This window comes from Ailuropoda melanoleuca, chromosome 10, assembly GCF_002007445.2.
Source record: "Ailuropoda melanoleuca isolate Jingjing chromosome 10, ASM200744v2, whole genome shotgun sequence".
Taxonomy (NCBI): Eukaryota; Metazoa; Chordata; class Mammalia; order Carnivora; family Ursidae; genus Ailuropoda; species Ailuropoda melanoleuca.
The window spans coordinates 15,632,645-15,647,402 of record NC_048227.1 but is presented as its reverse complement, the minus strand read 5'-3'; the positions used below and the strand labels follow the sequence as shown (position 1 = coordinate 15,647,402).

At 49.6% G+C, this 14,758-nt stretch overlaps 1 protein-coding gene across 3 annotated transcripts in view; it reads left to right on the top strand.

Annotated features, from left to right (window-relative positions):
- Positions 1–4,989: 4,989 nt before the first annotated feature.
- LOC100475083 (integrin alpha-X) overlaps positions 4,990–14,758 on the top strand; it is a 50,393-nt gene continuing 40,624 nt past the window's right edge. Inside the window, exons 1-13 of one of the 3 annotated variants that reach the window (XM_002924749.4) lie at positions 4,990–5,120; positions 7,959–8,154; positions 8,753–8,858; positions 10,153–10,256; positions 10,560–10,630; positions 10,795–10,909; positions 12,315–12,445; positions 12,563–12,708; positions 12,952–13,105; positions 13,413–13,563; positions 13,984–14,057; positions 14,255–14,384; positions 14,494–14,636. In XM_002924749.4, coding sequence (XP_002924795.3) covers positions 8,100–8,154; positions 8,753–8,858; positions 10,153–10,256; positions 10,560–10,630; positions 10,795–10,909; positions 12,315–12,445; positions 12,563–12,708; positions 12,952–13,105; positions 13,413–13,563; positions 13,984–14,057; positions 14,255–14,384; positions 14,494–14,636 — 1,380 coding nt within the window. In that variant the 5' untranslated portion in view covers positions 4,990–5,120; positions 7,959–8,099. Of the gene's footprint in view, positions 5,121–7,958; positions 8,155–8,752; positions 8,859–10,152; positions 10,257–10,376; positions 10,460–10,481; positions 10,631–10,794; positions 10,910–12,314; positions 12,446–12,562; positions 12,709–12,951; positions 13,106–13,412; positions 13,564–13,983; positions 14,058–14,254; positions 14,385–14,493; positions 14,637–14,758 lie in introns of those variants that run through there. The other 2 variants (XM_011231727.3, XM_034670076.1) reach the window with 2 other exon arrangements.

The following is a 14,758-nucleotide window of genomic DNA, read 5'->3' as shown; positions in this document are numbered from 1 at the left end:
GACCCAGCCTTACCCCTACTCTCTGGAATTCTCCCTCCCCTAATTCCCACAAGCATCTCCAGCCCAGCCTCTCCCAGGTGTAGCCCCTCTTGGCCCACGTTCTCTCCAAGACAGTAGATGCCTGCTGTTCTGTGTGCCCACCCTACCTTCCTAGGACCCCTTGCTCCTTCATTTTGCCCTAAAAGGAAATTGAGATTAAATGATTCTGTAATCACTAGATGCTGTCTGTGCCCCTCCCAGATTGCCCTCCATGGTCAAGAACAATGTCTCTATGTTGAATGTGATGTCTGCTAAGGTTTCACAGCTGCCCCGTTCTCTGAAGAATCAACCTTGGGTGAAGAGGAGCGGCCTCTATCCCTGGGTGTGGGAGAAGGTAGAAGACTGGCCAGTGGTCGATGACTAATGGACACAGCAAGTACCACAGACCCGACCTTGGCCTCAAAGGGAGGCCCATTCTGGGATGCAATTCCTGTTCCAGAGCTCCCCCTGGGATCAGGCTGAAGCTAGATTCCAGTCTCACTATCATTTAGCTTTTTTTCTCTGCTCCATCCTCCTTCCCTCATCCCTTTCTCCTAAGAACCTCCTTCAATAATCATTAACCCCCAAATTCCCATCTTAGACTCTGCTGCTAGGAAACTAGACCCAGGGCAACGGCCACTCTAAAAAATGTTCTGGACCATTTTGTTTTCTTTTAAACGTTTATCACTATCTAAAAAAATGTTTGAGCTTGTTTCTTTGCCCTGGGTACTGGCACCGAGCAGGGGCTCAATGGATACTTGCAAATGAATGAATGACAGGTGTTCAGCTTGCAGTGGTAGCAAGGGAATGCACTGCCTCTGCATTTTTATAAATGTATTACTTTTTCTGTTTTTTTAGGGAGCTTGCCCCTTTTTACAAATACTAAGTCTTGTACGAACTTAGAAAGGGAAATGGGTATATGTGTGTGTGGGAGAGGGGTGACCTTCTGGGGAGCGCTGGTCAAGAAGTCTATGACACCCATCAGGTTACTTCCCATGTTGCTTAAACCCAGGGTGCCTATCCCAGCCGACTGTATGTTTAGGCAGGACAACCTTGGAGAAGGAAAGGGGCACTGGTAATACTTAACCAGGGATAGCAGCTCTGAGCCAGAACTCACACAGCTCCCATGCTTAAGGCACCATTAAAGTCAAGCCATCAGAAAAAAAAAAGAAAATTTTTTTTTGAAAAGGATATAATATTTGTCATTCCCAAAGAAATATCAAAGTAGTATTGGAAGGAAAACCAGAACTTCGAGGACTTTCCTTGCACTTACTTTTTCATTTAGAATTGTTTCTGAGTTCCAAGCAGAGTGGAGTAGGCAGAAAACTGCTGTCTTTTCTGGTTTAAGGGCATCTTGATCTATGTGTCGCAGCTCAGGTGGGAATCTGCCCATTCTTCAAGGTTTCATGCATTTTATTTATTTATTTATTTTTAAAGATTTTATTTATTTATTTGACAGAGAGAGACAGACAGCCAGCTAGAGAGGGAGCACNAGACAGACAGCCAGCGAGAGAGGGAGCACAAGCAGGGGGAGTGGGAGAGGAAGAAGCAGGCTCCCAGCGGAAGAGCCTGATGTGGGGCTCGATCCCAGAATGCCGGGATCACTCCCTGAGCCGAAGGCAGATGCTTAATGACTGAGCCACCCAGGCGCCCCGGTTTCATGCATTTTAAAGGAGTGTGCTGACCAGACTCTAGTTCAGACAGGGCTGGATAAGTCCTGTCCTGAAGGCCCATCCAGTTCTCATGAAATTGTCCACACCAGCCCAGNTGACAGACAGCCAGCGAGAGAGGGAGCACAAGCAGGGGGAGTGGGAGAGGAAGAAGCAGGCTCCCAGCGGAGGATCCTGATGTGGGGCTCGATCCCAGAATGCCGGGATCACTCCCTGAGCCGAAGGCAGATGCTTAATGACTGAGCCACCCAGGCGCCCCGGTTTCATGCATTTTAAAGGAGTGTGCTGACCAGACTCTAGTTCAGACAGGGCTGGATAAGTCCTGTCCTGAAGGCCCATCCAGTTCTCATGAAATTGTCCACACCAGCCCAGTGAGGCGGATAGGATTGTTCCCATTTTGCAGAAGAGGATACTGATGGTTAGTGAGGTTATGTTAACTTGACCAAGGTCAAACAGATTCTCCATAGCTTGGACTCCAGCCCAGCTTTGCCTGCTCACCTCTGTGAGCGGAATCGAAGGCTGGAAACTGGGGCAGCATTGTGGAGCCTTCCGATGGAAAGTATGAGTGTTCTCTCCAAGGGAAACACAGGAGGAGATAGGCCAGTAATCAACACTTCAGCCTCTAACCCCCCTTACTCTGACCACATCATTTCCTCTTCTTTTTTCCCGTTTCCCAGTGACTTGTCTTTGCTTCTCCTTTTCTCTTCTGTCTCTGTTTCACAGAACTTAAATACAAATTAAGTACTGTGTTCTTCTCATTCCAGCTAAGTCACTTACCAGCAGTGGGAGCTAAAGCAAGAACAAGACTGGCTCCCCCAGGGGTTTTGCCAATGTCTGTACATGAGCCAAGCCAGTGTTCCTTCCCCTTCCCTTCACTGTTGCCCTAGGGTTTTCCTCATCCACCAGGTACACGTTTGCTGTGTTCCCTAACATTCCTCTACTTATTTCCCAAAGCCTTTAACCCAACCTAAACAAATCCCTGTTGTGTCCAAAATTTGCCCTAATTCAAGTTGGTTTGCCTTCTAGAAAGGCTGCTTCTGCCTTGTTCTGAGACAGCCTTCTGATTTATACAACCATTGAGCAGATCCCAGGGTTGATCTGGGCTGAACACTTGCTCCATTAACTTCAAATCTGTGCCAACGCCCTTTCCACATACCCATCCTCCCCGCTTACCCACGCATCTACTCACCTTTCCATTTACCCAGTCACCTGCTCTCCTGTCCACACACAAACTCATCTACCCTCTTTTTTAAAAAAGATTTTATTTATTTATTTGACACAGAGAGAGAGCACAAGCAGAGGGAGTGGCAGAGGGAGAGGCAGAAGCAAGCCCCTCTGCCGAGCAGGGATCCTGACGTGGGGCTCCATCCCAGGACCCCAAGACCATGACCTGAGCCGAAGGCAGATGCCCAACCGACTGAGCCACCAGGAGCCCCCCCATCTACCCTCTGATCACACTCATTCATGCACATACCCAACAGACATGTGTGAGCCCTGGTTTGTATCTACTCCAGTGCTAATGGCCATCCTTGGAGAGACAAAGAGAAATGAGAGTCTGCTCTCAATGACCTCTCATTGAGAGGGTGTGGCCTTTTATTCTTCACGAAGGAAGACTGATTGTTGATTTTCCCCCTTGTAACAACTACAGCAACAAACAGCAGCAAATGCTGCTTCCCAAGCACGTAGCTGAGCTGCAATAGTGACTGAGACCAGACTGTTGCATCTTCTGTACAAAAAGACCTGTTCCCTTGCCTGGGATTAGCTCTGCCGTTCTTTCACTTCATACAGGTACCAAGTATTGACTGGGTGCTTCCTGTGTGTCAGGTGTTGTGCTGAGTGCTGGGGGTAGAGGAGCCAGAAGGACACAGTCCCTATATTGAAGTCTGTAGTCCCCACCTCAATCCCTGGTGTATCGAGGCATTCCCCTCCCACCCCCCCAGCATCTCCTTCTGAGACTCATCAAAGCAGAGTTAATCACTTCCTTCCTGAACCATTCAAGTCATTCTGCTGTCTAGTAAAGCGTGTAATTTGCATGCATGAAAATATCTCCCTTGTCGGGTACNTCCCTTGTCCGGTACGATCTCCTTGAGGGCCAGCACCCGTTCCTGCTTGTTTGCTTCCGCAGCAGCTAGCCCACAGCCTGGGTCACGTGAACAGCTCCTCTGGGTGGGATAAATGGTTCAGTGAACAATGCTGCCCCAGCAGCAGGTGTGGCAGAGAGGAGGAAGTAAGATCGTTAGCTGTGTGGTCAAGATTCCGGTGCCTTGAAATCTGTCTTTATCTTGTACTAGCTGGGCAACTTGAGACAAATGACTCAACTTCTCTGTGTCTCAATTTTGCATCTGTAAAATGCGGGTAGTAGCAATGCCCCACCGGCATAGGACTGCTGTGAAGATTCAGTGAGCTAACAGACATAAAGTGTACAATGATATGTTAGTATTACCTCAGCCTTTTTTGTTCTGCCACCGGGATGTTATTACCCTACACCTGCTTCTCCTGTCCATGTCCCAAGCTAAAATCCTCCAGCACTCTCAAATCATCCATCATAACAGAACCCCACGCCTAGAGCTCTGGGAGTTCAGAGGAAACCAGTTACTTTTGGAGGACAGCCTCTTTCTGAGAAACTGAGTATGCATGTGTGTTTCTACACTAGAGAATTATAATAAATTCTGTTTTGAGAAAATCTGGTGATGAGGTGGCCAATGTCCTTCAAGGACAGAGAAGTGAGACAGATTTCATGTAGTAAGAGGAAGGGCAGAAACTCTAGGGAAAATCCATTCAGGCCCCAGGGGTAAGGGTGGGGTGGAAATGGACTGAAAAATACCAGGGTTTCCACCCACCAGATTTCTGTTCTCTTTCCATGGAAAAGAAACATGGGAGACAGACCCAAGAATATTCATTGCTACTTAGCTCAGGCAAATCAGACCTGAATTAAAGCAGCTTCTGCCCTTGTTTCTCCACTAGCACTCCCCCGCCCCAAGTATGTGACAGATCAGATGCAGCCCCTTCTGCCCCACTGCCCTTCCAGATCTTCTTCAGTCAGCACCTCTAGGCTCAGGGACGGAGCAGAAACTTATTGAATGAGGAATGCCAGAAGTGGGAAAGGCTGGCTGCCCTCCAAACTTCCCCAGACCCTCCCCCTCTGAACACCCTAGGGGTTCCAGATGGATGGAGTTGGATGTGACTGACTCATGGTCCCCCTGGGCTGAGGAGATTAGGGAAGTTGGGTGTCCACTCCTTCTTGCTTATATTATCTCCCTCGGCTGCCATCCTTTTTCTGGAAGTGTCACATCATGATTCACTGAAATGAAAAGGGGCTGTGCGTTTTAGTTCCTGGCTGGACCCTCACTGCTCACAACTGTAAAATGGATGGGTTGAAATAAAGACACACCCTGTTCCACGCTTTTATGGTTTAAGTTATCTTCGCTAAAGGTGAGAGGTCTTACCTTGCTTGGCTTTTCTCTGAAGTATCATGGAAGTGTGTTGGGCAGCTCGAAAGAAGAAATGAAGTCTTATTTGTCCAATATTCTTGTCTCGTGTACTCTCACCCACCAAAAGTGGAACCCAAGGCCGAGGAAAGGAAGCAATGGAAAGGTCGGGATTCAGGGCACCTTTGAAGGCTGGGGTCCTCTCTGGTACTCACCCTGTCTGTGAGCTCTTTGTCTCACAGACATCTTCTGGCTTGAGTCATTTCTGGTTTGTCTTTTATTCTCTTCAGAATCTGTGCCGCTTCTCCTTTCTTTTTCTTAGGTTTCTCTGTCACCATTTCCTTCTCCCTCAGATTTTCTTCATCTCCAAGAATTCCAGGGCTTTTCTCCGGCCATATTGTATCTGAGGTCTCTTCAGGGCTGCTTATCTCCAGGTAACATTGATGTCCACTTTCCTCATTCCCAGATCCTCTCCCATTACTCTGGCACAGCTGACTCCACGGCCCCTGGGAGCCTCTGTTGTCAGAACTGGGGACTTCCTCATTTCTTACCTCACTTAGCCTCTGGCAGCTTGTGACGCTGTTTACAGTCCTCTCCAAGCAGCCCTTCCATGATGCCTGTTTTTTCTTCTGGGCTTCTTTCTCCCTCTTTGAGGACTCCTTCCTTCTCAATATTGTTTAGCTCTTGCCCTGCTGCTGGCACTGGCTTTCTCCCCCTCCTCTGCCCATCTTTCTCTTCCTTCTTTACACTCCCATCAGGATCTCATCCAGCACCTCTGATGGATTCAAAACTCATCTCCAACCCAGACTTTTCTCCTGAGATCTAGCCCCGTTCATTCAACCCTCCTGTAGGACATCTCCTCTCAGAAAGCCTTCAGTCTCCTCTTTCCTAACACGATAATCATCACGGTGTGGTATTGATAATAGCCCAAAACAGAAGCTTTTATACATTCTTCTCGGCATTTCACATTTACTAACTCAACCTTCCTGGCAATAATAGGAGGTGTGTACTTTTTTTGTGTGTGTGAAGATTTTAAGTAATCTGTTTTTTTTTTTCATTGTGAATCTGAGGGTTAATATTTATTTATTTATTTATTTATTTATTTATTTATTATGTTCAGTTAGCCATTGTGTATTATATTACATCGTTAGTTTTTGATGTAGTCTCTAAACCAACGTGGGGCTCAAACTCACAACCCCAAGATCAGGAGTCATGTGCTCCACTGACTAAGCCAGCCAGGCGTTCGGGTTCGTGTGTACTTTTATGACCACCCCCATTTTGTAGATGAGGAAACTGGAGCCCAGAGAGGCTGAAAGACTCCAAGCTCTTAAACACTAAATTTTGGTTTTCGAAAAAAAAAGTTACCCTAGCTCACTGCCCCTCCCCTCCTACAAGCATGCTCAGGAATCATCACCGCTGTCCTCCTCGTAGGGACCAGTCAGCTTCCAGCTCCCCTCACAAGGCCCCAATACCTCCCTCCTAACCGATCTGTCTCCAGCTATTTCCCAGTGAAACCCGATCCACACAGCCCCTCTTTCTAGCTTTCTAAAATGTATATTTGAAGATCTCTGTTATCCTAATTTGATTCAATGCTTCCCTTTGTCTTCAGGATAAAATAAACATATCTTAAGGGGGCTTTCCAGACCTGGGGCTTGCTTCTCCCCCCGCCACCCGTGGTATTGACCTCATTTCTTGCCACTTCCTACCTCCCACTCTCTGGTTTCCTATCACCGGTTTCCCAAGAGGCCCCCCACTCTCATGCCTCTTCTACATTTGGTTACCCCTTTTGAAATACACTCCCCCATAATCAGTTGCCTTCAACACTCAGCTCAAGGGCCCCTCCAGGAAGACTTTCCGGAAATCCACACCCTTCTAACTTGGGTAAGCTACTCTGTGGCCAGTGGCTTCTCATTTTGTAGCAACAACTTGCTGTTCGCACTTTTGCCTTCTCTACGGACCCCAGGGCTTGTGTTTGTGTTTTATCTTTTTGTTCATAGGTCCAGCATCAGCCTCAAATTAGCATGTTGAATAAATGACTGAATACTCACTCTGTTCTTCTCCTGAGATCTGGATGCTTGACTCCTAGCCCAGAGGTTTCCAGGTCCGAAGTGGAGGGTTCCTTTCAGGGTCTTCATTAGGACCCTAACTTTACCCTGGCATCTGCCAGTTTTCCCTCCCCAGGCGAACTCAGGTTTCAAAGGTTAAGAGGAACCTTCTGGGGCGCCTGGGTGGCTCAGCCGTTGAGCGTCTGCCTCCGGCTCAGGGCGTGGTTCCGGCGTTCTGGGATCGAGCCCCGCATCAGGCTCCTCCGCTGGGAAGCCTGCTTCTTCCTCTCCCACTCCCCCTGCTTGTGTTCCCTCTCTCGCTGGCTCTCTCTCTCTCTCTGTCGAATAAATAAAATCTTTAAAAAAAAAAAAAAGAATTGCTTGGTGGGGAAAAAACCTATACATTAAAAAAAAAAAAAAAGAGGAACCTTCTGCCAGTGCAACTAGAGAAACTTGGAGAAGTGGTGTAGGGCAGGGGATTTGCATTCACCTGAACCTAGTTTGGGAAGGCAAAAGAAGTAAGTCAAGACATCTCTGGTTAGAAAAGACTCCTGGAAGAGCACCTGGGTGACTCAGTTGGTTAAGCATCTGCCTTCTGCTCAGGTCCCGGGATCAGGCCCTGCAATGGGCTTCCTGCTCAGCAGGGAGTCTGCTTCTCCCTCTCCCACTCCCCCTGCTTGTGCTCTCTCTTCCTCTCTGTCAAATAAATACATTAAATATTTAAAAAAAAAAAAAAAGGAAGACTCCAGGACACAGTGTGTGTGGGCTGCCTCGACCCTTTTTTCTGTTTAATTTAGTCCTATTCTCCGCCCTCTGCCTCTGAGTCATGCTGACAACTTCCCTCCCTGCTTCTGGCCGCCTGACCACCTCTCTGCTCACTTGATCCCTCCGCACCCTGGTCCAGCTGTTCCTTCAGTGGCCGAGGAGCTTGGAAGCCCATGTCTGACCTTCCAGTCATGACTGGGACCAGATCACCCCTCCTCCTGTTGATGGGTAAGTCACGGGCCCAAAGGAAGGGATATGAGAAGATTGGGGTCCAGGTAGAGAGCTGAGAATGTACATGTTTTAGACACAGACATTAAGAGGGGGATCTGGAATTACATAGGGTTTGGGATCTGGAGTTTTTGGAGGGAGAGAATATTGAAAAACTAATTTTAGGGGAGTTCAAGAAATGTTAGAAAAGGAGCCAGTTGCCTGAACAATCCAGAGATTTCCCAAGTAGGCAGAACAAGTCAAACTTGTGCTCTATTCACAATGTCACTTTGGCCCAAGTTTTCCTAGATTCTTCCTCCTGGAAGCCCCCAATGGTAGGGGAGGCAAAGGAGTGTCTTTAGAGCTTGCACGTTGCTCTATGGAGCAATTGAAACTTCAATGCTCAATTGGTCAATTGAGTGAAGGTTAATGGGTGAAGAGCTGTCTCTGGACTGCCTGCAGGAGAAGCAGGGCTGAGGAAGGCCTGAGCCTGGGCGTTCAGAAGTCCAGGAGATGCGGGGGCATTGGGCCTACCTGGGAGAGCAGGCGCTGGGGGCTGAGGAGATGGAACAGGAGGAAGACACTTTTCTAGTGTTTCTTTTCTCACCCCCTACCCCAGGCTTGGCTTCTTCTCTCTGCTTCAACTTGGACACGGACCAGCCAAAAACCTTCCTTATGGACAGTGCTGGATTTGGACACAGTGTGGTCCAGTATGGCAACACCTGGTAAGGACTGGGTGACTGGCTTTTGGTTCTCATCAACTCCTCTCCATGCATAGGGTCCTGTCCTTCCCCATGACCCTCTTATTCTCTGGTTTGGCAATTCCCCCGGTGCTATGAAGAGTTGGACTGAAAGCAGGTGCTGTCATGCCACCTTGATTATCACAACTAATATTTATCGAGCACTTACTAAGTGCCCAGCACTGTGCCAAGCACCCTTTATGTGGGCACTGATCTATTTTATTTTATTTATTTTATTTTATTTTAAATCCCAGTAGAGTTAACATACAGTGTTATATTAATTTCAGGTGTACAGTATAGTGATTCAACACTTCCATACAACACCTGGTGCTTGTGACAAATGTACTCCTTAATCCCCATCACCTATGTCACCCATCCCCTTATGCCTCCTCCTCTGGTAACCATTGGTTGGTTCTCTATAATTAGGAGTCTGTTTTTGGTTTGTCTCTCTTTCCCTTTGTTTGTTTGCTTTGTTTCTTAAAGTCCACATATAAGTGAAATCATATGACTGACTGACTTATGTCACTCAGCATAATGTCCTCCAGCTCCATCTATGTCATTGGAAATAGCAACATTTCATTCTTTTTTGTGGCTGAATAGTATCTCTATCTCTATCTATCTGTATGAACGACGTCTTCTTTATCCATTCATCAATTGGTGGACGCTTTGGCTGCTTCCATCTCTTGGCTGTTGTAAATCATGTTGCCATAAACAGCAGAATGCATGTAGCCCTTCAAATTAGTATTTTTGTATTCTTTGGGTAAATACCCAGTAGTACAATTGCTAGATCATAGGGTGGTTCTATTTCTAACTTTTTGAGGAACCTCCGTACTGTTTTCCACAGTGGCTGCACCAGTTTGCATTCCCACCAACCGTGCAAGAGGGCTCCCCTTTCTCTGCATCCTTGCCAACACCTACTGTTTCTTGTGTTGTTAATTCTAGCCATTCTGACAGTTGTGAGGTGATATCTCATTGTAGTTTTGATTTGCATTTTCGGGGGAGCATTGATTTAGTCCTCACAATAACCTTATGAGGTATGTAGGTATCAACCACTCAACAAATATTTATTGAGCACCAACTTATTAAATGTTTCAGGAGCCAGGCATACACCAGAGAACCAAACAGACAAAAACCCCTCCCATGTGGATCTTACATTGTTATTAATCTCTACTTTGCAGACGGGAAACCTGAGGCTTCGAGAAGTGAAGCGAACCTGATGAGAGGCAGTCTGGCTCTGCTGTCCACGTTCTGAATTGCAGTGCTCTTTGTCTCCCTCCAGGGTGGTGGTTGGAGCCCCCCAGGAGATAAAGGCTGCCAACCAAACAGGCGGCCTCTACCAGTGTGACTACAGCACGGGCAAGTGTGAGCCCATCCGCCTGCAGGGTGAGTCACTGCCCCTCCCTGGGATCCAGGTCCAGACTCCCACGCTCTGGGGAACTGCGGGGAGCACAGAAGACCCACTTCCCAGCTCCAGCTCTGTCTGAGACCCTTATCCTTCGACAGGCTTCCTGACCCCCTCATGGCCTCCCTGCCCATCACACCCCTGCACCCCCATGGCTCCATCAAGACCTGAAAGCCCTTCACTGGTCAGACTTCCTTCTCTTGCAGGGTTGAGGTAACCCCTGCCCAGATCTTACACAGCTTCCTTTGTCCTGAGGGTAACCATGCACATGTCTGTCCCCTCAGTCCCCCCGGAAGCTGTGAACATGTCCCTGGGCCTGTCCCTGGCAGCCTCCACGAACCCCTCTCAGCTGTTGGTGAGTTGCCTTGGATTGTGGAGCTGTCCTGAGGGAAGGACTGGGGATCTGGGGCGGGGGGGGGAGGTTNGGGGGTAGGGGTCTTGGGGAGGGTGAAGATACTGGGGTAGGAGGATGGGGCGGAAGCAGGGGCAGCTCCTCCCATCAGGTGTCTCTGTCCCTAGGCCTGTGGCCCCACACTGCACCATACATGCAGGGAGAACGTGTACTTGTCTGGGTTCTGCTTCCTGCTGGGCTTCCCTTCCTGGCAAGCCCAGAGGCTCCCGGCTGCCCTGCAGGGTGAGTGTTGGGGGCCCCTGGCTCCTTTGAGGAGCACACACACTTGTGCCTGGGAGTGCGGTGGGGGCCAGAACCACTTCTTTCCAGAGTGGATAAAAAAAGAGAGACCTGGAAAAAAGTATTACTGGATGGGATAATGGTTCCAAACCCGGGCTGGGGAGTCACTGCCTGATTTGACACCTTGCCCTGTCACTGTCCCACTTTCCTATGACCTTCCCCTCTTGGAGCCTCAGTTTCTTCATCTGTCAGATGGGGATAACGACACACCCACCCCTGAGAGTGACATAAGATGATCTGTGGCCAGGGTTTAGCACCGTGCCTGGCACGTGGTGATGGCTCAATTACTACTAGCTGCTGTTATTTTTAGGGAGAGGGGATTTATTTTTCCCCAATACATCCTGGGGTATAACCTATTGGTTTGTGGGAATGGGTGATGAGAATGCAAACAGTCTGAGCTGTGTGTGTGTGTGTGTGTGTGTGTGTGTGTACAGGTTGGGTCATAGGGGCCGGCTTCCCTAGTGTTGATAGGGATGGGAGATAAGGAGAGGAGAACAGTGAGCTTTGCAGACTTAGCCAAGGCAGACCTAGACCCCTCCCTGATTTCACCCGTAGGAGCCTGGGCTCCCTTCGGAACACCCAGGCGGGAAGCTCTGGAACAGAAAGGAGAAGCTGGGAGGTCTCCTCTTGGAGACCTGGGAGAGCTTCTTTTTTTTTGACCAATTCTGAATTCACTCAGGAGGGGCCTAGGAGCCCATATTTAAGCGGAAAACAGAATAGGGCCAGTGTGTGGCTGCTGCCGGGGTGACATCACAAACGTTGAACAAAAGTACATTTTGGCACTGATTAATGAGGACAGACTCTGGCCAGGGCCTGAAGCAGGCCCCTTTTACTGCTAGATCATGGAGATGTGGGGGAAGAGGTAGAGTAGGGCTTGGGAAAGGGACGCAGACAGCCAAGGTAGAAGGAGGGGCCCCCAGCTTCTTACCGTCTGGATTGGAGGAACTTCACTTTTTTTTTTTTTTTTAAAGATTTTTATTTGTTTATTTGAGAGAGAGACAGCCAGCGAGAGAGGGAACACAGGCAGGGGGAGTGGGAGAGGAAGAAGCAGGCTCCCAGCGGAGGAGCCTGATGTGGCTCGATCCCACAACGCCGGGATCACGCCCTGAGCCGAAGGCAGACGCTTAACGACTGAGCCACCCAGGCGCCCCATGAACTTTCACTTTTTATAAAGCACGCTGGCCACGCAGGTGTGAGCAGCTGTGTCACAGAGGTAGCCTCCTTAAAGACTCGAGGAGGCCAAAGGGCCCTGCTTCAGGCAGGGATTGGGGAAGCCCCTGGGTCAGCGGGCTGAGGTCCTAGGCTCTGGGAGTGCCCCTTGGAGGACTGGTGCCACCTCTTTTCCCAGAGTGTCCGAGGCAAGAGCAGGATATCGTGTTCCTGATCGACGGCTCAGGCAGCATCTCCCCCCTTGATTTTACCAAGATGTTGAATTTCGTGAAGGCTGTGATGAGCCAGTTCCGGAGACCTAACACCCAGGTGTGCCCTTGGGGGAGGGAAGGCAAGTGTGCAGGGCCCCTGTGGGAGGTTGGTGGGCGGACTGCCCAGGGTCCCAGTCAAGTGGCCTTGGCTCCCAGTCCCCTGCTGTTCTCCCAGTTCTCCCTGATGCAGTTTTCCGACGATTTCCGGGTGCACTTCACTTTCAAAGACTTCACCGACAGCTCCAACCCGCTAGTTCTGCTGGATTCTGTGTATCAGCTGGGAGGATACACTCACACAGCCACAGCCATCCAAATGGTCACGTGAGTCCCGGTTTCTTCCAGGTCCTTCCCCAGAGCATCTGGGTCTTCCTTTAGGCCTCATCTGTCTCCATGAGAGAGGGGCAGTTCGGGACTGAAATTCTACCTGTGGATTCCTCATCCAGCTGGGGGCCTATGGGGGGGGACCAGGGCCTCCAAGGGAGAGGAACATCTCCTTCTTCTCAAAAGGCATTAAGGGCTAGCAGCAGGTCCATTCATAGGTCTCTGGATCCTCTTCTCCGACAGAAACCAACTGTTCAGTACCTCAAGTGGGGCCCGAAAAGATGCCTCCAAGATCCTCATTGTCATCACCGATGGGCAAAAACAAGGCGACTACCTGAATTATGAGGATGTCATCCCTATGGCTGAGGCTGCGGGTATCATCCGCTATGCAGTTGGGGTAGGATGTGGACATGTCCTGCCACCACTTCCTCCCTTGCTTCCTCTTAAGGCAACTTCCCTTTCTAGGACAAACCCCCCAGCTCTCTCAGCTTCTACTCCCTTCAGGACGAAAGCTGTGTTCCAGTCTGGGGACCCTGATCCTTTTCCCCAAACTCCTCGATCCTGTCTGGGCCTCATTTTTCTCATCTGTACACTGAGTGTGACAACATTGACCTTGTGGGGTTCTTGGGGGATATCAGCATCCAAATGTGCTAGCATGTGAGATTAGCGATTGTTTTCACTGAGTTTGTCTTCACTGCGGACAGGTGGGATTGGCTTTTCGAAAGAGACATTCCTGGAAAGAATTAAATGACATTGCATCGAAGCCCTCCAATGAGTACATTTTTAAAGTGGACAATTTTGATGTTTTGAGAGACATACAAAACCAACTAAAAGAGAAGATCTTTGCCATTGAGGGTAAGTTACAGATGAAAGTACTCGCTTCAGGGGCATCTGGGTGGCACAGCGGTTAAGCGTTTGCCTTCGGCTCAGGGCGTGATCCCGGTATTCTGGGATCTAGCCCCACATCAGGCTCCTCCACTATGAGCCTCCTTCTTCCTCTCCCACTCCCCCTGCTTGTGTTCCCTCTCTCACTGGCTGTCTCTATCTCTTCAAATAAATAAAAATAAAATCTTTAAAAAATAAAAAAAGTACTCACTTCAGAAACCCTCACCCATAAGTGCTTTCCTTTCTCGAACCTGGACCCCCATGCCATGGGCACCAACCCATCCCTTTGGATATTAATCTCCAACATTAGATCCTCTCAAGCTGAGGTGTCCTCAGACTTGGCAAAGCCTATCTTTCCTTCTGGAACACAGGTGTCCTGCCTTTCCCCAGGTACGCAGACCTCAAGCAGTAGTTCCTTTGAATTGGAGATGTCCCAGGAGGGCTTCAGCGCTGTGTTCACACCTGTGAGTGGGGCCCCTTTCAGGCTATTGATGTAGGAGGAGGGAGAAGTGGGAGGAGGGAAGGTAGGGAGGGGTGTTAGATAAGAGAGTGGAGGAAGAGAATTCCAAATACGGAGCAGAGTCAATGGTGGGCATTGCCTTGGAACAGGCTGTCTTCTTTTGGCTCAGACTTGCTCAGCCCTGGAATCCTCTCCTCCCAGGATGGACCAGTTCTGGGGGCTGTGGGGAGCTTCGGCTGGTCCGGAGGTGCCTTCCTGTACCCCCCAAACAAGAGCCCCACTTTCATCAACATGTCTCAAGAGAATGTGGACATGAGGGACTCTTACCTGGGTGAGAAAAGTCTGTGGATGGGGGCACAGGTGGGAGATGAGCTGCCTGGGAAGGGCAGGAGCTCAGGGGCTGGGGAGGAAGACTTTGTGCTGAGGCCTGCCCCCCTCAGGTTACTCCACTGAGCTGGCCTTTTGGAAGGGGGCCCAGAGCCTGATCCTGGGGGCCCCCCGCCATCAGCATACTGGGAAGGCTGTCATCTTCACCCAGACGTCCGGGCAATGGAGGCCGAAGGCTGAAGTCGCAGGGACCCAGGTTGGGTGTTGAGGAAGCTAGAGTGGAACATGAGGGTGGCAGGGTCTCCATGGGCAGAGAGGGAGGAGATGAAGGGGTTTGGGGGCCTGTGGGGGGAAGGTCCCTGTGGCTGGGGAGAAGTG